Genomic DNA, 16,929 nt, shown 5'->3' with positions numbered 1-16,929 from the left:
TGCTCTTTTATTTCCTCAGTTTATGTTTGAGATATGAGACTAGCTTAAATATTGTTTATAGTACTTAACCATACCATATAGTACCACTATACCATATGCATATATATAAGCTTCAAAGGAAATAGCTTTTGGAACTGAAAATATATTATGAAAACTGACTATGTGAATTACCAACACAACCTTTCTAGTCCTACTGGTGATGTCAGGTAATCATTTTCAAACCAAAAATGTACTTTATACCAAACTGTTGATTAATTCTTATTGATTGCATTGTTTAGCCATGAACCATAGACCAAGATAGGCAAGCAGAGAGCCAGAGACCTTTGGTACAGTGGCAAGGTTTATTCAGACATGGCTTGCACTTACAGCAATTTGTTAGTATGCATCAAAAAAACATCTAAACACAAGTTTACCCAATTAGTTGTATTATCAATAAGTGGATTTGTACAAGACAATATATTACATAAAATATTACAAAACCTCAAGACATAATTTGCAATTTGCAAAAGTGAAAAGCAGTGCAAGGGTTATTTAATAATTTCTACACTGGCAGACCAAACCATGACAATAAGAGTTAATAACTTAAATAAAAAGCAATTCAGAACACATATGTTATTTACAAATTTAGATTCAAATAACATTAGATATGTTCACATGATAGGCTACTGTTACACAGAAACTGCAAAGTAAGATAAAGGAAACATTAAAACATTGGTGGTACTATCTGGTCTATTTGCTTAGTTTCATGACAACGAATGCAGACAGTTTATTTTTAATCAACATTTTTAATTGTAAAATGTTTGTCTGTGCTTTACATGGGCGAAATGTCACACATAGGTAGACATTCAAGTACAAAACGTGGATCAGATAGTCTGCTTCAAATGGTCCATAACCAATATCCTCAAACCCTCAGCATAAAAGCCTAACACTAAGAGGTACAATACGATAGAAAAGACTCAACGTGTTATAAAATGTGTATTAAACCCTTAAAACACTAAATACAAAATAATCATACTGCCGTCATGGTTCAGAACCACTGGGACCCAGAACTGATGGCAGTATTTAAGGTTCATCTAATACTCTGTAAACCGGTCAGGAAGCTTCTAGTTCCTGTGTGAACTATTTATAAATGTTTTGAAGAGGGCTGCTTTGCAGAACATACAGTATATAGCAGGTATCACAACTTCACTGTGTGTCGTGTAAAGCATTGTTCAGTGGAAATGATGTTGATGTCTACAGAACTACTGTCATCGGTGAGCTGAAAGCATTTTATAGTCTGGAAGGACAGACGGGAAAGCATCGAGCCACATTTACCTATATTTTAATAACATATCCTATGAGCAGACTAAAAGTTTTTTCAAACCAAAAACCTGAGCAATGTTTTCATATTTTTGTTAACTATGCTTAATATCCCTTTTTGTTTATCACAATATCCCATAATGGTCAATTAGATTTCAAGTAATTCATATGAAATATTAAAAAAAGAACAGTACAGTTTTTACTGTATTTCAGATTTCAGAAAGGTTACAGGGGGAATAATTGCACTTTGTTAATTCTCATCTTGCACTTGCATGCCCTGCATAATCTGCTCTACTCAGAGAAAACAGGCTCTTTCAGGTTGCTACTATTAATCACAATGAATCTGTTTGTTTCACACTTCCTATTAACAATCACCAGCTGTTTCTCTTGCTGTTGTTCTCTGGATGGTTGGACTCCTTCATGTTCTTTGCTTCTTGGAGGAACATTTCTGCCTTCCTCAGCTTCTCCATGGCCCTGGCCAGCAGCTCCTCAGGGGAGCCCTTCTCTAGGCCGTCCCCCACCAGCGCAGCAGAGCTCTGCCCACCCATGGGACTGTCTTGGGAGGGAAAAGTGGTCAGGAGATCCTCTGTTTTTTTAAGCTTCAGGTCCACTTCACTCTCAAGGTCCATGACATGGGGATGAAGAGCAGGGGGCCTGTTAGCGCTGACTCCCACCCCATCCCTGGTCGTGTCAGAGCCTGAGGACTCAGACAGCAGATCCCCCACAGAGGCTGACCTGGCTGAGGGTTTAAGGGGAATCGATGGGCGGGAGGACTGATTGATCCGCAAATTGAGAAAGGTTGAATGGACCTTAGGAGAGCTGACCTGGGGCCCTGCAGGGACCTGAGCAGTGGTTGTCGCGGGGGGGTCTTTGTCCATACTCTGTCCAAGACTATCGGGGGGTTCGTTATCATCCTCGCTCACATTGATCATGTCCAGTGCGGCTTGGCTGCTCCTCAGAGCAGCCGTGGAGCAGACCATGGTGTCTCCAGCCTCTGACCCCTCACCATCATCGTCCGAGTGCTGACCACTGTCCACAGACTTCTCCTCCTCGCACTCTCTCTTTTCCAGGATCCTGTGGCATGAGGCCGGGCTGGAGCTGGGGCTGTCAGCACCTGGGTCGGCCAGACAGAGCACCACCACTGGGATTTCAGTCTTGGGGTCCACTGGGAGTTTCAGGTCCCTCTCTGGTTCCTCTGGCTTGCTGACTGTGTGGTCTGGAGGTAAAATGGTAGGTGGTGGATTTACCTCCTCGTCAGGTGGAGTGGTAATCTTCTTGGATTCACCTGGAGGTTGAGAGTCACAGGGTTCAACCTGAGTTTTAGGAGGAGGGATTTTGATAGGCTTCTTCTTAAGAGGGGTGGGTGGACAAGGGCTCTTTTTGATTGGTTCTGGTGTGGACATTGATGGTGTTGCTGCTTTGAGTTGAGACACCTTAGGCTCTTCCTCAGGATCAGTAGGCACCTTACTACATGGGGCAGAAACACTGTCTTCAGGTGCATGTTGCGGGATTTCTTCTTCTGTGCTGGTAACTAATGGTTTGTCTTTGATCTCAGAGGAAGTTGGGACCTCCTTAGGAGCAGATGTGGAGGACTCCACTTTAGTCACTGACTCAGTTAAGATAGTTTGTTTAATGTCAGAGGAAGTGGTCTCAGATGTATCTTGTTCTTCTTCCTGGCCTTCATCTTTGACATCTTCTGACTCTAAACGTGTGGTCTCTGAGGTGGAAGGCTGAGTGGGCTTCTTGTCTTTGGAAGGTGGGGTGGGAGGCTTGGGGTTCTGACTGGACTGAGGGGACACGGCCAGGTTGTCAGTTGAGCTGCAGTGGGGTTTGTTTGGAGGTGTGGCTGGTTGTCCAGTCTCGACTCCAGCCTCCGGGCTCTTCTCCAGGTCATCGTCAGGGAAGTCCTCCTGGGAGACCTCGCCCGCTGCTGAAACAGCGGGTTTGGACTCCTTTGACGGGGGCATGGGAGGCTTGAGGACCTTTAAATCAAAACAAATCAAATTCCTATTACACATCTATCACAACCAAGAGGTATGGAAATCAGGCATGGAAGGTTAACTTACAACTTTCTTCTCAGAGATGGTGTTGTCAAGGTCTTTGCTCTCTGCTGCAGGTGGGAGCTTGGCCTCTTTACTGGGGGGCATGGGTGGCTTCAAGACCTTCTTCTGAGGGCTGGGTTCTTCTGTCTGTGGAACCTCCTGGGGTTCTCCCTCCTCCATCAAGGGCTTCACGACCTCTTTAGGGGAGTCCGTGGTTTCTACGTTGACATAGAGGGTGCCGTTGAGTGTGCTGCTGTCTGTGATGTCCAGGTCTAGTCTTAACATGCCCTCTGAGGAAACGTTGGCCACCTAGGGGAGGAAAGAGGAAATGATTCTCGACAGTTGATCTGAAAATCATTGTATTCCTTCTTATTGACGGAACTGATGCCGACTTTGTTAACACACACACAAAGACACACACACCCACACAAACACTACCTCTTTCATATGTATCCTGGTAGGGGGCCTCCTGTTGCGGTTACCCTTGGCTCTTGTGCGTGTCACGTGATCTAAATTACTGCTCTCATCTATCTTTACCTGGGGAACACAACAAGAAAACATATTCCAGAAACAAGAACCCATACATGTGTTAGGGGGCATACAGTACAAAGAGTCTCACACCCACTCCTTTACCTCATCCAAGACCTTGTTCTTGGCTCTGTTGATGCCGTCACTCAAAGCATTGATCCACGCCTCCTTCTCCTCAAGGTTAGCAGCCTGGAACTTGACATCATTCACCTGGACGGCAGAAGAACACTGACATTACAAACTAACAGAAAGAGTCAACTGCTCCATGACAAATTTTCACTCTCTTAATTTCCAAAACGGAATCCACTGAAAACAAAATTACAAGTACATAACATACAATTCATAGCTCAGCTATGTACATAACATTTCATTTTAATACACCATAATTACCATTTGAATAACTGACATTTTGAGTTTAAAACAACCCATGTTTTTCCTGACATCGAAGTTGGTCAGTATACTTTCTGCCATTTTGACCTGTGGCACAGCTGAGCTTCAAACTCTCACTGTGACAGTTCAAGTACATATAATGGCTGAACAGCCTAAGGAAAAGCTTTGTGCATTTGGCATACCTTTCACTGAGGCAGAGCCAAAACTCAACAGGGTTACCCAGGAGAACTCCCAGGGGCAGCCAAGAAGCTCTTAACATCCTGGTCAGGCCCTCTCAGTCCCTTCACTTGCATAATAACAAAAGCTGCTGACTGGAAACAGCCTGAACTCTAAGTAGGCCTACAAGACATTGTGTGTTTTGAATGTACAAGCAGCATAGTTACATGTACAACATAGTTCACGCATAACAGATTTGATCTTTGGGCAGGCTATAATCCTTGAAAATACAATGCATCATAAAACATGCAAATATATGTATATATTATATATTACTTTGTCAACTAATTTGATACATTTACCTAATATTTAGGGTATGCTACAACATGTGGCCTTTGGATTCTAAATAGGTGCCTTATATATGTGCTACTGTGGACACTAAACAAACTACCTTCTGCAGTGAGAATAGTTTCACTGCAGTGCTGTTTCTGATGACCAGACCACAGCCTGACAAAAATAAAAGTTAGCAGATGCCTAGAAATCTTCTGGGTGGACTGAGTGCTGGGGTCAGCATCAAGAACTGCTAACTTCACACTATTCTCCAAGATAAAAGGTACCTCTTGTTTTCAACCAACCCTCAACAGGAAACTGGGAAGCACAAAAGCAATAAGCATGTGCATCCTGGATTATGTTTATCCAAGTAAAACACATACAAACAGTTTCTCTTGAGACAGTGACTATGAAAAGAGGAGAGGAGGGTTAAAACAGAAATGGAAGCCAGAAGATCATTTCATCTTTGCCTCTCAGTTATGAAACCATAGATTTACATTTATTATAGAGATGACATGACAAAAAAGCTTCTTTCAAGCTCCCTGAGCTTGTTTTTATAATAGTTCAATTTGACGCACTCGTTTTTCAGCTGTGTGCGTCGCTCAAAGGAAGTAAAGGATCAGCACAGTGCGTCTCCCTCACTTGAGAGCTAATAATGCTTAACGACAACTATCCTGCCTCCAAAACAAACTGAAATGGCTCTGAATGTAACCTCATATGTATGTGGGAGGCACAGTCTGTCTGAAGTACAATCCTATCAAAACATACTGTGAAACTCGGAGGCTTTAAAGCAAGAACCAGAGAGAACCAGACATTTCAAGTGTTTAATAAAAGGATACAGGCCAGTGTCTACAGTCAAGCTTTAAAAGTCTTTCCAAGATGTTGTGGGATGTGTGTGTGTCAGCATGTGTGTGTGCCACACTGAAATGAAGCTGTAAGCATTGGGGTCTGACTCACTCTCCTGCCTGGACACTGTGTTAGAGAGGGGAAAAAATGACCCACCCAAACACACACACACACACACACAAACGACACACATACGCTCTCCTCTCGCCGATACACACACGTACTCCTTCCCATACACACACGCACACACACACACACACACACACACACACACACACACACACACACACACACACACACACACACACACACACACAGGGATGAGGTATTCAGCTGTTGGCCCAGCACACACAGACCTCCCTCCCTCTGACATCTGCTCCAGTCGTGGGGTTGGCTGATGGTCGAGACTCGTCATCTGTTTGTAATACAGTGTATTTCACCACTCTGGTATCTCCTGCATTTCTTTTGACTTTTCCACATTTCCAGTGTCAGTGTTGAGGGCCAAGAAGACTTCATCTCCGCCTACATTACGAGCCTTAAATTTCAACCAGCACCAAACATCAAACCGTTTCATAATATCAGAGCATCTCTACTGTACATTAACTCTTTATAACAAATAGACATTCAGTAAGCTATATTCATCCCCCTATGCCAGACTGCATTGCTCACAATAATGACAATGGAAGGGGAATTCCAGAAATCGAAAACTCACGTCTTTCTACCTAAATTCAGAAATTCTCTCTATGCCTTTCGAATCAGTCCATCAATGTACATAACAGCTTACATGTCCTGAGTGAAAGCTTCACAAAGGGATCCTAAAGATCCAGTGGGGACTGTAAATAATCTAGAATCTAGACAGGATCTGGAATGAATCTGGAGTGGAGCTGGAGTGGACAGAAATGGGAAGGTCATCCACGGGTCATCCGGATTCACATGAGGAAACTGGGCTGTAACCCACAGCACACGCAAAGCTATATCACATCCACTTCCCGTCCTGCTAGAGCACAGGGCAAGCATATCAACAAAAGCTGCTCAGCGCACACATACAAGCAATCACGTAGGGGTTTAACTTTATATTACGTAAGGTTGCAAGTGTACAAAGCATTCTAGTTCAACACAGTTGATTGGGTTTAACAAACTGCTTGTTTTTGTAAAAAAAAACAGTGCTATTCCAATCCCCTGTGTGTCTTGTTTAGTAGTCCGTAGTTTCTGCCTGGGTGCCAGAGCACACATTAGCCTCATTAAAGTGTTGGCTGAACGCCTGTACCCCTGGCCACTCTCAGAACCGGCCTCAGGCCTCTTCTCGTCTCCTTATACCCTCTGTGACCAAACCACTCAATTCCTTCCACCTCGGTCAGGACCCAAAGACTTGAAAGCGTGTAATTACAGTTAGTAGTCATTCTGTTGATGACTCGTGACACACATCTATATCGCAGCCTGAGAGAAGGAGAGGAAACGAGAAATAGAGAGAAAAGATAAAGAAAGATCGTACTCAGACCAACATCCTCATATTTGACCATTTCTGTCAAATTTATTTTCCTATTTTCCATATGACACTATTTCTGTGTTGAAAAAAACCCATCCTTACAAAATAACCAAAATAAGTTTCTCATTTAACCGGAACTAAAGTTCAATTTACCTTGTTTACAGATTTTGGCGATCGTATCAATACCAGTCTGTTCTTCTTCGAGAAGGCACTCTTCATCTCATGGCACTTGTCATAGTTTCCCAGGTCCACTTTCTCAAGGCAGTTCTGAAGGTCCTGCAACACATAGGAAGACAAAGACGTTTATTCGGACAGGGAAATGAGGCCTACAAATAAACTGAGGCTCTGCAACTCAAGGCACACATAATCTGTGTATTTGTTTTTAATACTTCTGAAACAACATGGGATAACTGAGTGATTATAGTGGTTAAATGTGATTAAGAAAAGAGTTGTTGAAATTATATGAAGTAAGGAAAGACAGAGCTATGACCTGTAAATAATAGGCTAAAACTCAATGCTCACACAGGAAATATTGCAATTTACTCAAATAAAAATAATAAGAAATGCACAGATGTGGATAATCTGGGTACTATACCTCTTTTTCATACACAAGAACCTGTGTCCTCTCCACTTGGACGTAGCGGTCCTTGTAGCTGACCAGAAACCTGCCTGAGGCCTTCTTCACCCAGCCAGCCTTCCCCAAGAACTGAGCCTCTTTGGGCTTGGCTGGGCTCTCTTTCACACTCTGGCAGAATAAAAAGGAACACCCAAATAGAAAATCAAATGATCTTCTTGTTTCTTTGTGCAAAGTGTGTTGCGTAGAAACTAAATGTACATAAATGAGTAATTTCTTCCAACTTGTACTGATGTTACAGCAGTTGTTAGTTAATTCTTATTCTTAGGAATTCTTAGGAGTAAATTGCTGTCCATCCTGAAAGAGCTAGAAACAGACAGCAGTGTGAGTTTTAAACAGATAAAGCAGAGAGTGTTAAACCCAGAGGGCCCTCGGTCTTCAAATTCAGTGTGTGGTGAGATGGGACTTCAGGATGCAGAGGCTCAATTTCACAAAGACTTGTAGCTCATTCATCCCACATCCTTAACCTTCTCCACCTGGTCTGCTGTTCCCTTTCAGCTCATTATTTTATAAGCCTCTCATGTCTCATCCTCCCTTTTCTTCCCAGCCTGCAGTTGTTCCTTGCTCATATCCAAGTCGGCAAAGTAGCAATAAACTCAAGTTTGAACATTATTACAGCTGTATCGTATCTTCACCACTGCTCTCAATAATACAGAAAACTGGAACACACCAGGACACACACCCTGTCGAGATCCACTGTAGAGTCCTCAGAGTGGAGTGGTCAAGGCAAACCACCAATCCATGAAACCAGGGGCGAATCTAGGTTCCCACTTTTGGGGGGGCATTTTTTCCTGTGACCCAGAAAAACTAGGGGGGTCTGGGGGCATGTTGCCCCAGAAGATATTTTTTGAAAATATCCTTTTAAATAGTGTCCTGTAGTGGGTTTTAGGAAGAATATGAAAAAAAAAGGTAAAAAGGTTGGGGGGGGGGGCTAATGGAACTTTTGGAGGGGCTGGATACGCCCATGCATGAAAAACATGGACTCTTTTTCACACTCCAGCTTTTGAAATAAGAAACGTGAAAAAGTGAAGACGTCTCTGTGGGTCTGTTTGTTGTATTGGCATGAAGACACTGAGCACATCTCCAGCTGAGAGACGTGAACGGAGGTGGTGAAGAATGAAGAGTAAAGGTCCAGGGGCCAGGCAGACCAAGGGGGCAGGAGAACACGACATACTGTAACTGTGTGATACCATTGTTTTATTTTTCTGCATTCTGCTGATAAAACTTCTTAAATGAGGCAACCAAGGCGTCCAAGTATAATAGGGTAATCAAATAAAATGAAGACATTTGCAGGTGCAGTTGTAAACTGACCAGCCACCCTGTTCTATTGAAGGAAATTCCACAGGATATCTGGCGTGTTTTTCCACTTTCACTACGGCAGTATGAGAAGAGCAATGTCCAAGAAGAGGGGAGCAGTTGTGAGGGGAGAAGACAGGAAAGCAGAAAGAGAGAGGAGAAAGAGTGTGTGTGTGAGAGAGCGAGAGAGAGAGAGAGAGAGAGAGAGAGAGAGAGAGAGAGAGAGAGAGAGAGAGAGAGAGAGAGAGAGAGAGAGAGAGAGAGAGAGAGAGAGAGAGAGAGAGAGAGAGAGAGAGACTGTGCGCTTCTTCTGCTGCACTGTCCAGGAAACAGCCCCTGGGCAAAGAGGGGACATGGCATGTCTGTGTCTCTGGCTGAAAAGAGGAAAACACTGATTGGCCTTTGTCTCTTTCTCACACACTAATGGGGAAAAGTGGAACATATCACACACCACAGCACAATAACAGACAGCACGGCACACTGCCTGAAAATGGGTGTGGTTACATTACAGTAAAGAAAAGAGTTTTATGACTCTGAGCTCAGTTGGCTGGGCTCTATATGTCTTGGACTGGCCTTGTTACTAACACAGTGACATAATTCACGTTTTATGTTTATTAGCCAGCCTGATTGGTTAGCATGAGTGCTAGATATTTTAATAGCTAACAGGAAACTGGCCTGCTGACATAAACTTGTATACAGGAAGAAGACTTTGGGGCAACCTATACTTGTCACACTAACAAGTGCTACTACTACTCCAACTTGCAAAGACAATGACATTTGAGGATTGATCTGTAAGACAATCCACCTTATTATCTGAAGGAACTCACTGTATAGGCTAAAGTATATTGTTTGTTCAGTATAAGCTTGTACAGTATAACAAGTTCTTAAAAGAGTAAGTAAAAACATGGGGTATGTAAGTGAGACACACCTCTGTGAACATGTGTTCCTCATAAAGCCTTGCCCATAGAGCTCAGAGAAACGGGTCTGAATAGAGCTCCCTGCTGGCCTGACCGGCATGAACTCACCACAAGACCTCATCAGCAACATCTGAGCTCAGAACATCACTGAGACACACAGCAACCTTAGCATCACAAGATCGCATGAGACAGGATGGAAGGAAAGACAAGGAAGGGTAGTGGAGAGTCAAGAGAGTTATTTATTATTTATTTCTTTATTTTTATTTTGGGGGGCGGGGGGGGGGGGGGGTCTAAAAAAACATCAAACAAATGGATGTCCCAAAACAGTGTCCTCTCCCCAACATCTCCACCAGCTCTCTCCAGGACTTATCAGCCACACCATCAGAGTGTTAAAGGACTCTGGCACACACACAGCCATTGTAGGGCACCAGCCTCAATGCCAGGACGATGGCCAGGGAGGGTTCATTGTTTTCTGCCTTGACACATAATGTACAAGTCTGTTTCCTCAGGAATGAATGGGCCATGCAGCCCCACCATGTGTTCTGGGCTACTCACTGCTGAATGAGCATTACAGAATGACCCTGAGGATTGACAGAGACATTATGGAGCGCCTTGTTCTCTCTTTCTAACACAAAGAGAGGGCGAGAAAGAGAGAGGGTGAAATGATTTTACAGAGAAGGGATAGCTAAACTAATGAGATGGGTGTAGTTCAGTGTTACAGCATTTCCCTGCAGATCAAGAAGATGCAAGTTCAAATCTCCCTTGTCTGTCTCTATGGAAAAAAAGCATCTGCTAAATGAATATAATTACTTTATTACTTTATTATTAAGTTGAGAGTGGTAGGCCAGTGAGCAAAGTTAAACACCTGGCTAGGCAGGCTAGGACTGAACACAAACCCAACGTACCCACAGCAAGGTTTAAGTTTTCTCCTGATAGTGGGATTTGGGTTGGTTAGGTCAGTGTGACTTAGACCAGCACCAGCAGGTGGACCCAGTCCCTAACAATGTAGGGGGTCCATTAACTTACCTATGAGGCAGAAGTCATTACAGACACTTGTAAACCATGTAGTGTGGAGGATGATGAGTTTACTGTTGAGCTATGGGACATTAACTGGAAGGGATGGGCTGCTTCAGTGCCCTCACCATAGATCACTGTGCCAGCGCTAGGCTATGTCGTAATTCAATAGAAAACACATTTTGAAAGGCATGAAGGGTTGGGTTACAGTTTATCAGTAGGTTACTCATTTGTTTCTTGTCTATCACTTCTCTGTTGAAACTTCTTCTTTTTTATCTGGATACTTCCTGAATCCCTTTTCACTATTTTTCGTATCTGCAACAGGTTTTGGAAACTAGGCTACCCGTGTTGTGGAAGTCATTCATCATAAAAACAACAAAGCACTCAAAAGGCAAAACCAGCAAACAAAGTGTTTCCATATAATTAAGTCTTACTTGCCGTATATGCAAGCATTGCAACTTCATCCGGCATAACACATTTGTGTGTGTCACAAGTTCACACTTCAATAAAAAAAAGTGAGTTGACTCCAGCGAAAATGTGTAGACTGATGTGACAACGGCACCGGCAGCCTGACAGCTCCGCAGGTGCTTATGTGCCACCTTAGAATGGAATTTTGAATGCAGGTAGCGTGCCGCATCTGTGCGTACGCTTAATATCAATTTCTACCCTGAACTGTGTGATATCACTTTGTGCAAGTGTCTTGCAGTACTTTTTGGCTACTTCATCTCTGCTGCCTTAATGCCTATTGTGAGTTCAATTATTGACACATTTAGTAAAGCGGCATTTTTTAACTTCTGTTGAAGAATTCCAGAAGAAAACTATGCATGAATTCTCGCACAAATGCAAAGTGGCCGCACACACGTAGCAGAAAGCAAATAAAAATAGGCTACTCACATCTTCCATGATAAAACACTACGATCCGTTATGTACAAGAAAAACCCTCGACGGCGAGTTTATTCTTGACAAAAAGCATGAAATTGTCTTGTTGGCGACAACAAGAGGTACATATCAAACATGACGTAAAAGTGGAAAAAAAATCAAATAAGGAACTGAAGTTTTGACGCTGAACCGTTGTCTCTTTTTTCCTCTTTCGACTCAACGAAGAGTTTGATGAAAAAAAAGTTTGGTTTCCGGTAAGTCCCTCAATGCCTCAGCGCGTCAATAGAAATACACTTGAATTGAAGTAAAGCGCTTCGCGTAGGAGCAGTGATGACCATGACGAATTGAGGCCTTGAATTGTGCAGTGCGGAAGTATGCATTCTTCAGGAACGTTATCAGCTTTCATCTTTTATGAGCTCGAAAGTTATACATTTTTTATAGTTAGAAAGAACATTTTGTGTCATCGTACGAATACAGTCGACAACAACCACATAAATCAAAAGCAAGCTGCTATCCTCTTCTTCTTTATGTATTGCTGAATTTGCTTTAATTTTATATAGTATCCTATTTATGATTATTGGCAATTATGCCTAACGTGTTTTTGTAAAAATGAAACTATCAATAATGTTAACAAACTTTTTGTTTGCAGATCATTTCGGTTTATAGACAGTCCATTTTCTAAGATTATTATGTAGTATATTATGTATGTGTCTCGCAGTTTAGATGCATAGTTACATCGAACTGTACTATTGGTAGAGGCATTTGAGATGATCAACTCTGTCATAATGTTGCAGTGTTCACTTCCTGGTAGGTGTGGTGAGAGCAGGATGTGCTGTCACAACATACACTATGAAAAATAACTTCAGGCAAGGCCTACTTTTTCCTTTGCTGCATAATGTTGGATACCTAGCTCAGATCAAACTATATTTATAAAGACATGTATGTACGTGTGTTTGTGTGTTTGTGTTTGTGTGTGAATGAGAGAACTGTGTGTATCTGTTTGTTTGTGACCATCCTCTCTTGTCAGACCAAACCAAATGAGTACAACCTGGTACGACCTTTTCCCTACAGACAGGGCCTCAGTCAAGCATTTACAGTTATCAGAAGTACAGCGCCACCTCCAGCTGGTCAGTGATACTGTAAGTGTGTGTAATGTCACCTAAGTCACTATCACTGATCATTCCTGTATAGGGATCCAGGCCTTATACCCCAGATGATCCTTTGAATATAAACCTGGTCAACAGTCTTCATGTCTATACAGGTATATTATATTATATGATCACTTGAAATACTTTATGGGTTTTAACAACAATTCTAAATTAAATTAGAAAATGGGAGTTAAACTAAGCTTGTCTTGAGCGTTGACATAGGTCGTAAGAAGATCTAGACCTAGACTAGTCACTTGCTCTCCAAGGCCCTCTTCGACTCCCATAGTGGAGCCCAGTTCTAAGTGTCTGTGTCCCAGAAACGGGATAACATTGTTACCTGTCACCCTGCTCTCCTATTAGGATTCCCCAGCTGCCCTGCTGTGCTTTGTCCTCCCTTGGTTTGGGAATGACATTGCTCTGTCTGTTTTATTCTGAGATCGCAGACAAGCACCATTGGGATGCTGTGAGTGGCTGTGCCTTGGCAGCAGCTATAATTGCACTGTCATATAGCTGATGGGATATGTGGTCTTGTGAATCAATAAGAATCACTACTGGCCCTGTCTACTCTGACAGGCCAATCTGGGCAAATACCAAACCTTCTTCTAGAACTCTCTCTCTCACTCTTCCTCATTTGCACTATCGTTCTTCCTTTCTCTCTATTGCTCTTTTTCTCTTTCTTTCCCTCCTGTTCCCTCACTCACTGTCAGTCTCTTTTGTTCTTTTCCCACAAAAGTAACCTTTCCCAAATATATGTTTCACTTATTGAGACAGGCATAAGTCACCCATAAGCATAGCTTCCATACTGGCAATTTTGTCAGTTCATCTTACCATGTTACCAGTGGTGGAGTCTAACATACTTGTTGGAAATATCATTTAAAAAACGATTTACTGTTGGTAGAAAAGAACATGATTCAAACATTTTCTTTGAGACTTATTTCTGTTTGCATGTCATTTTGGTACAAACACTCATGTCACTTAATTTTCCCCACCGAGCTGTAAATACTGTAGCTCTATTCACAGACTGTTTCATAACGGCATTTAGACATTCTTCACCTGGTGCTGCAGCTTTCCATATCTTCAGATTGTATTTTTAAATTAAGCATGTATTCAAAACCAAACAGCAGCTTTGGGCTCAATAGTAACAGTATTCTATAACTTGGAGAAAATCTGAAATCCTGGATTCAGTGGTAACACGTGATAACAATCTATCAATATTGGATGAGGTATTTCAGTGGCAGTTGACATTTAAGATCCATCTGCCATAAAAAACATTCTGACCACAAATATGCCACTACTTGCTGCTACATAGATCCAGACTGTGAAGCTGTCCCTCTTGAGCTGATCTACGGTCATTCTGTTCATTGATTCCGGCCTAACCGTTCCCATAGAGACCCCCAAGAAACCTCTCTAAAGCCCCTTTGGTGGCAGCAGTTTTCCTCCCAGAGGGGTGGGCTCTGAAAAGCTGCTCTGTCCCTGTCTGTGCTCAGCCCAGCCGCAAAAGCATGCAGCAAACAAGTTAAAAGGGAGAGGTCTTACTTAAATGCAATTATACAGATCACTGTGGCCAGTGTGGCTGCATGCCGTGTGCCCAGTTCATCTGAATTTAGGCCGTTTTTATACTCTCTCTTTCTATGGATTGTTCATTTGAAAATGAGACTTGTGTTTATGAAAGGAGTTTTTGGAAATGCACGTCTTAGATCCTGCAGATGTTTTGGCACCTCAAATTAATCTAGTCTTCTTCTGTTATTTCCAGATGCTTCTATCTGCTGTTATTGACATTGATTGACCTTGTGTGGTGATTCTTATTGATTTATCTCTTAGAGAGTTAATTACTTTGCAGGAGGCTTTCTGGTGGAATGATAGGCTGGACAGCTTGCTGCCCGCTTCATTAAAGTCTAATCTTTATGAAGTGGGATGTTTAGTCTGAAGAGCGAGGACAATTTAATGGTAATTTGATCAAAGCTTGCCCCCGCTGGCATTGAAAGAACTGCAACCTGACATAATCTACCATTGAATACATTTGTTTTTACTGTCCACAGATCTCCTCAAGCAAACATATAATCTTACAATCTGGTTGCCTTTAGGTGACTGATAACAATGTGGTTTCATGAGTTGTGAATTTCTCAGAGGCCCTCAAAGATCTGTTGAGTTTAGAAAATGAATGAGAAACAGAGCATAATTACATTATGTTGATATGAGATTGCATAGCATCCCAAACTGTCTGTAAGTAAGTTTGATTTATCTTAATATCATCTCAACTGCAGGGTGGGGCAGGAATTATAATTACTTATTTTGATGTTATACAACAATATAGAATGCAGCTCATGAAAGTTGTCTGCACACTCTGAAATCGACAAGGTCATACACAGGACTACTTAAATCTACCTTATAGAACCATATATGTTCCAGATAACCCTTCAGAACCCCTAAGATTCTGTTTGGATACAAACGTGGTCATTTACTGCTTCGGTGGTGTAAAGACTCCTAACACAAGATGGCAGCAAAGTCATTATTGCTAGGTTCCTTTTCCAGAAGGAACAATAAATAAGGAAGAAACATAGTTTTATCCTGGCAATATGATGATAAATTAATACAGGCATTGGTATAGTATATCCATTTGTTCTGGTTTGTTTACATAATTAATGATTCAAGTGAGAGGACCAAATACGCATGTCAAATTGGAATGTTAACAGTTCAAATCAGTTGTCAAGTTCATGCATAGCCTGTAGTTACCCCTAAGAAAACCATTGATGTATTTAATAATAATATTCAATTGGAGTCACAGCAGGGTTGTTCAGTATGGCTCTCACAGATCCTGAAAGTATCTCTGTTTGAAGAAATAGATGATTTATTGGGCAGTGACATATACCCACCTGAGAACTTCAAACACAAACCTGCTAGCCTGCCAGCTCTGCCTGGTTAATGCCAGGGCAGAGAGCTGCCAATGTGGAGGTCTCTGTGCACCATGTTCAAAGTTTAAATATACTGTATGCTAACACACAGACACTCACAACCTCCACACACGCACACACACGCACACACACGCACACGCACACGCACACACACACACACAGCTCTATACCTACACACTCATAGAAACCACAACCCTAATACTTTCCTGCCAATAGCTACTTTGTGGGAAACTCACTCTGTAGTATGGAATTGCACACTTTCTCCTGGATTTTGCCTCGTTATTATGAAGAAAATAGGTAGTATGTGTTAATGGCCAATATGAGACTTTTGTTGACTTCCTTTAATCCCACCCAAAACACATACAAGAGAGTAAATAAACAGTTTGCTGGAATCTTGTTCAATAGATGTTGCTGTCGAGGAATAAAGTTCAGGAGGGAGTGCATGTATAAACAAAAGCCTTTATTATCTTTATTTCTCATTTCTGCCATTCATTACACAAGCAAAACAACAACCCATCAGAGCCCTTGATGCCATGTACCAGAGACAGGTCGACTGCTTTGGACACATTTCCAACATGAAGCCTGTGAGCAATAGCAGCTGTGTTACAATGCCTGTGCATGTGTAAACAGGTTGGTCTTTGAGCCCTGTGAGATCTGTCTGATCTGACAGCACCCAGGTGGACACATCACCAGCCTCAGTAGTGGCTGTACAGGAACTATATGGTCTTCCATCGTCCGCCACAACTCTTCCCCAAGTCACCATTGTAAGGACTGTGTCACAAGGAGCTAGAAATGGGTTTCCAACCCTTTAGCGTGCAATGGGGTTTACCAAACTTGTTCTCAATAAACTAACAGACTACTTCCTAGAATCTGATATCTCAACATACTGTTAAAACAGTGTGTTTTGTCACACTCATTTGTTACATCATCTCTGTTTATGCTCACCCTGTCCACGAACTGCTTCTCTTGATAGGATTTCAGAGCTAATCCTAACTGTCTTGTGTGTTCAGTTTGTCCATGTTGCATCGGTTAATTACGTTTTATGTGCATTC

General features: G+C 42.2%; 1 protein-coding gene across 1 annotated transcript; it reads right to left on the bottom strand.

Annotated features, from left to right (window-relative positions):
- Positions 1–298: 298 nt before the first annotated feature.
- On the bottom strand, positions 299–12,055 carry plekho2 (pleckstrin homology domain containing, family O member 2). The gene is made up of 7 exons (XM_084683031.1): positions 11,833–12,055; positions 7,673–7,822; positions 7,231–7,353; positions 3,975–4,079; positions 3,780–3,878; positions 3,366–3,650; positions 299–3,281 (listed from the first exon to the last, which is right to left on the bottom strand). The coding sequence occupies exons 1-7, from the start codon at positions 11,839–11,841 to the stop codon at positions 1,671–1,673; spliced, it is 2,382 nt and encodes a 793-aa protein (XP_084539157.1). The 5' UTR covers positions 11,842–12,055; the 3' UTR covers positions 299–1,670.
- Positions 12,056–16,929: the final 4,874 nt, after the last annotated feature.

Source organism: Hypomesus nipponensis, chromosome 19 (genome assembly GCF_054491055.1).
Source record: "Hypomesus nipponensis isolate SF chromosome 19, ASM5449105v1, whole genome shotgun sequence".
Taxonomy (NCBI): domain Eukaryota; kingdom Metazoa; phylum Chordata; class Actinopteri; order Osmeriformes; family Osmeridae; genus Hypomesus; species Hypomesus nipponensis.
The sequence above is the reverse complement of the archived record's forward strand: the minus strand, read 5'-3'. Positions and strand labels throughout refer to the sequence as shown.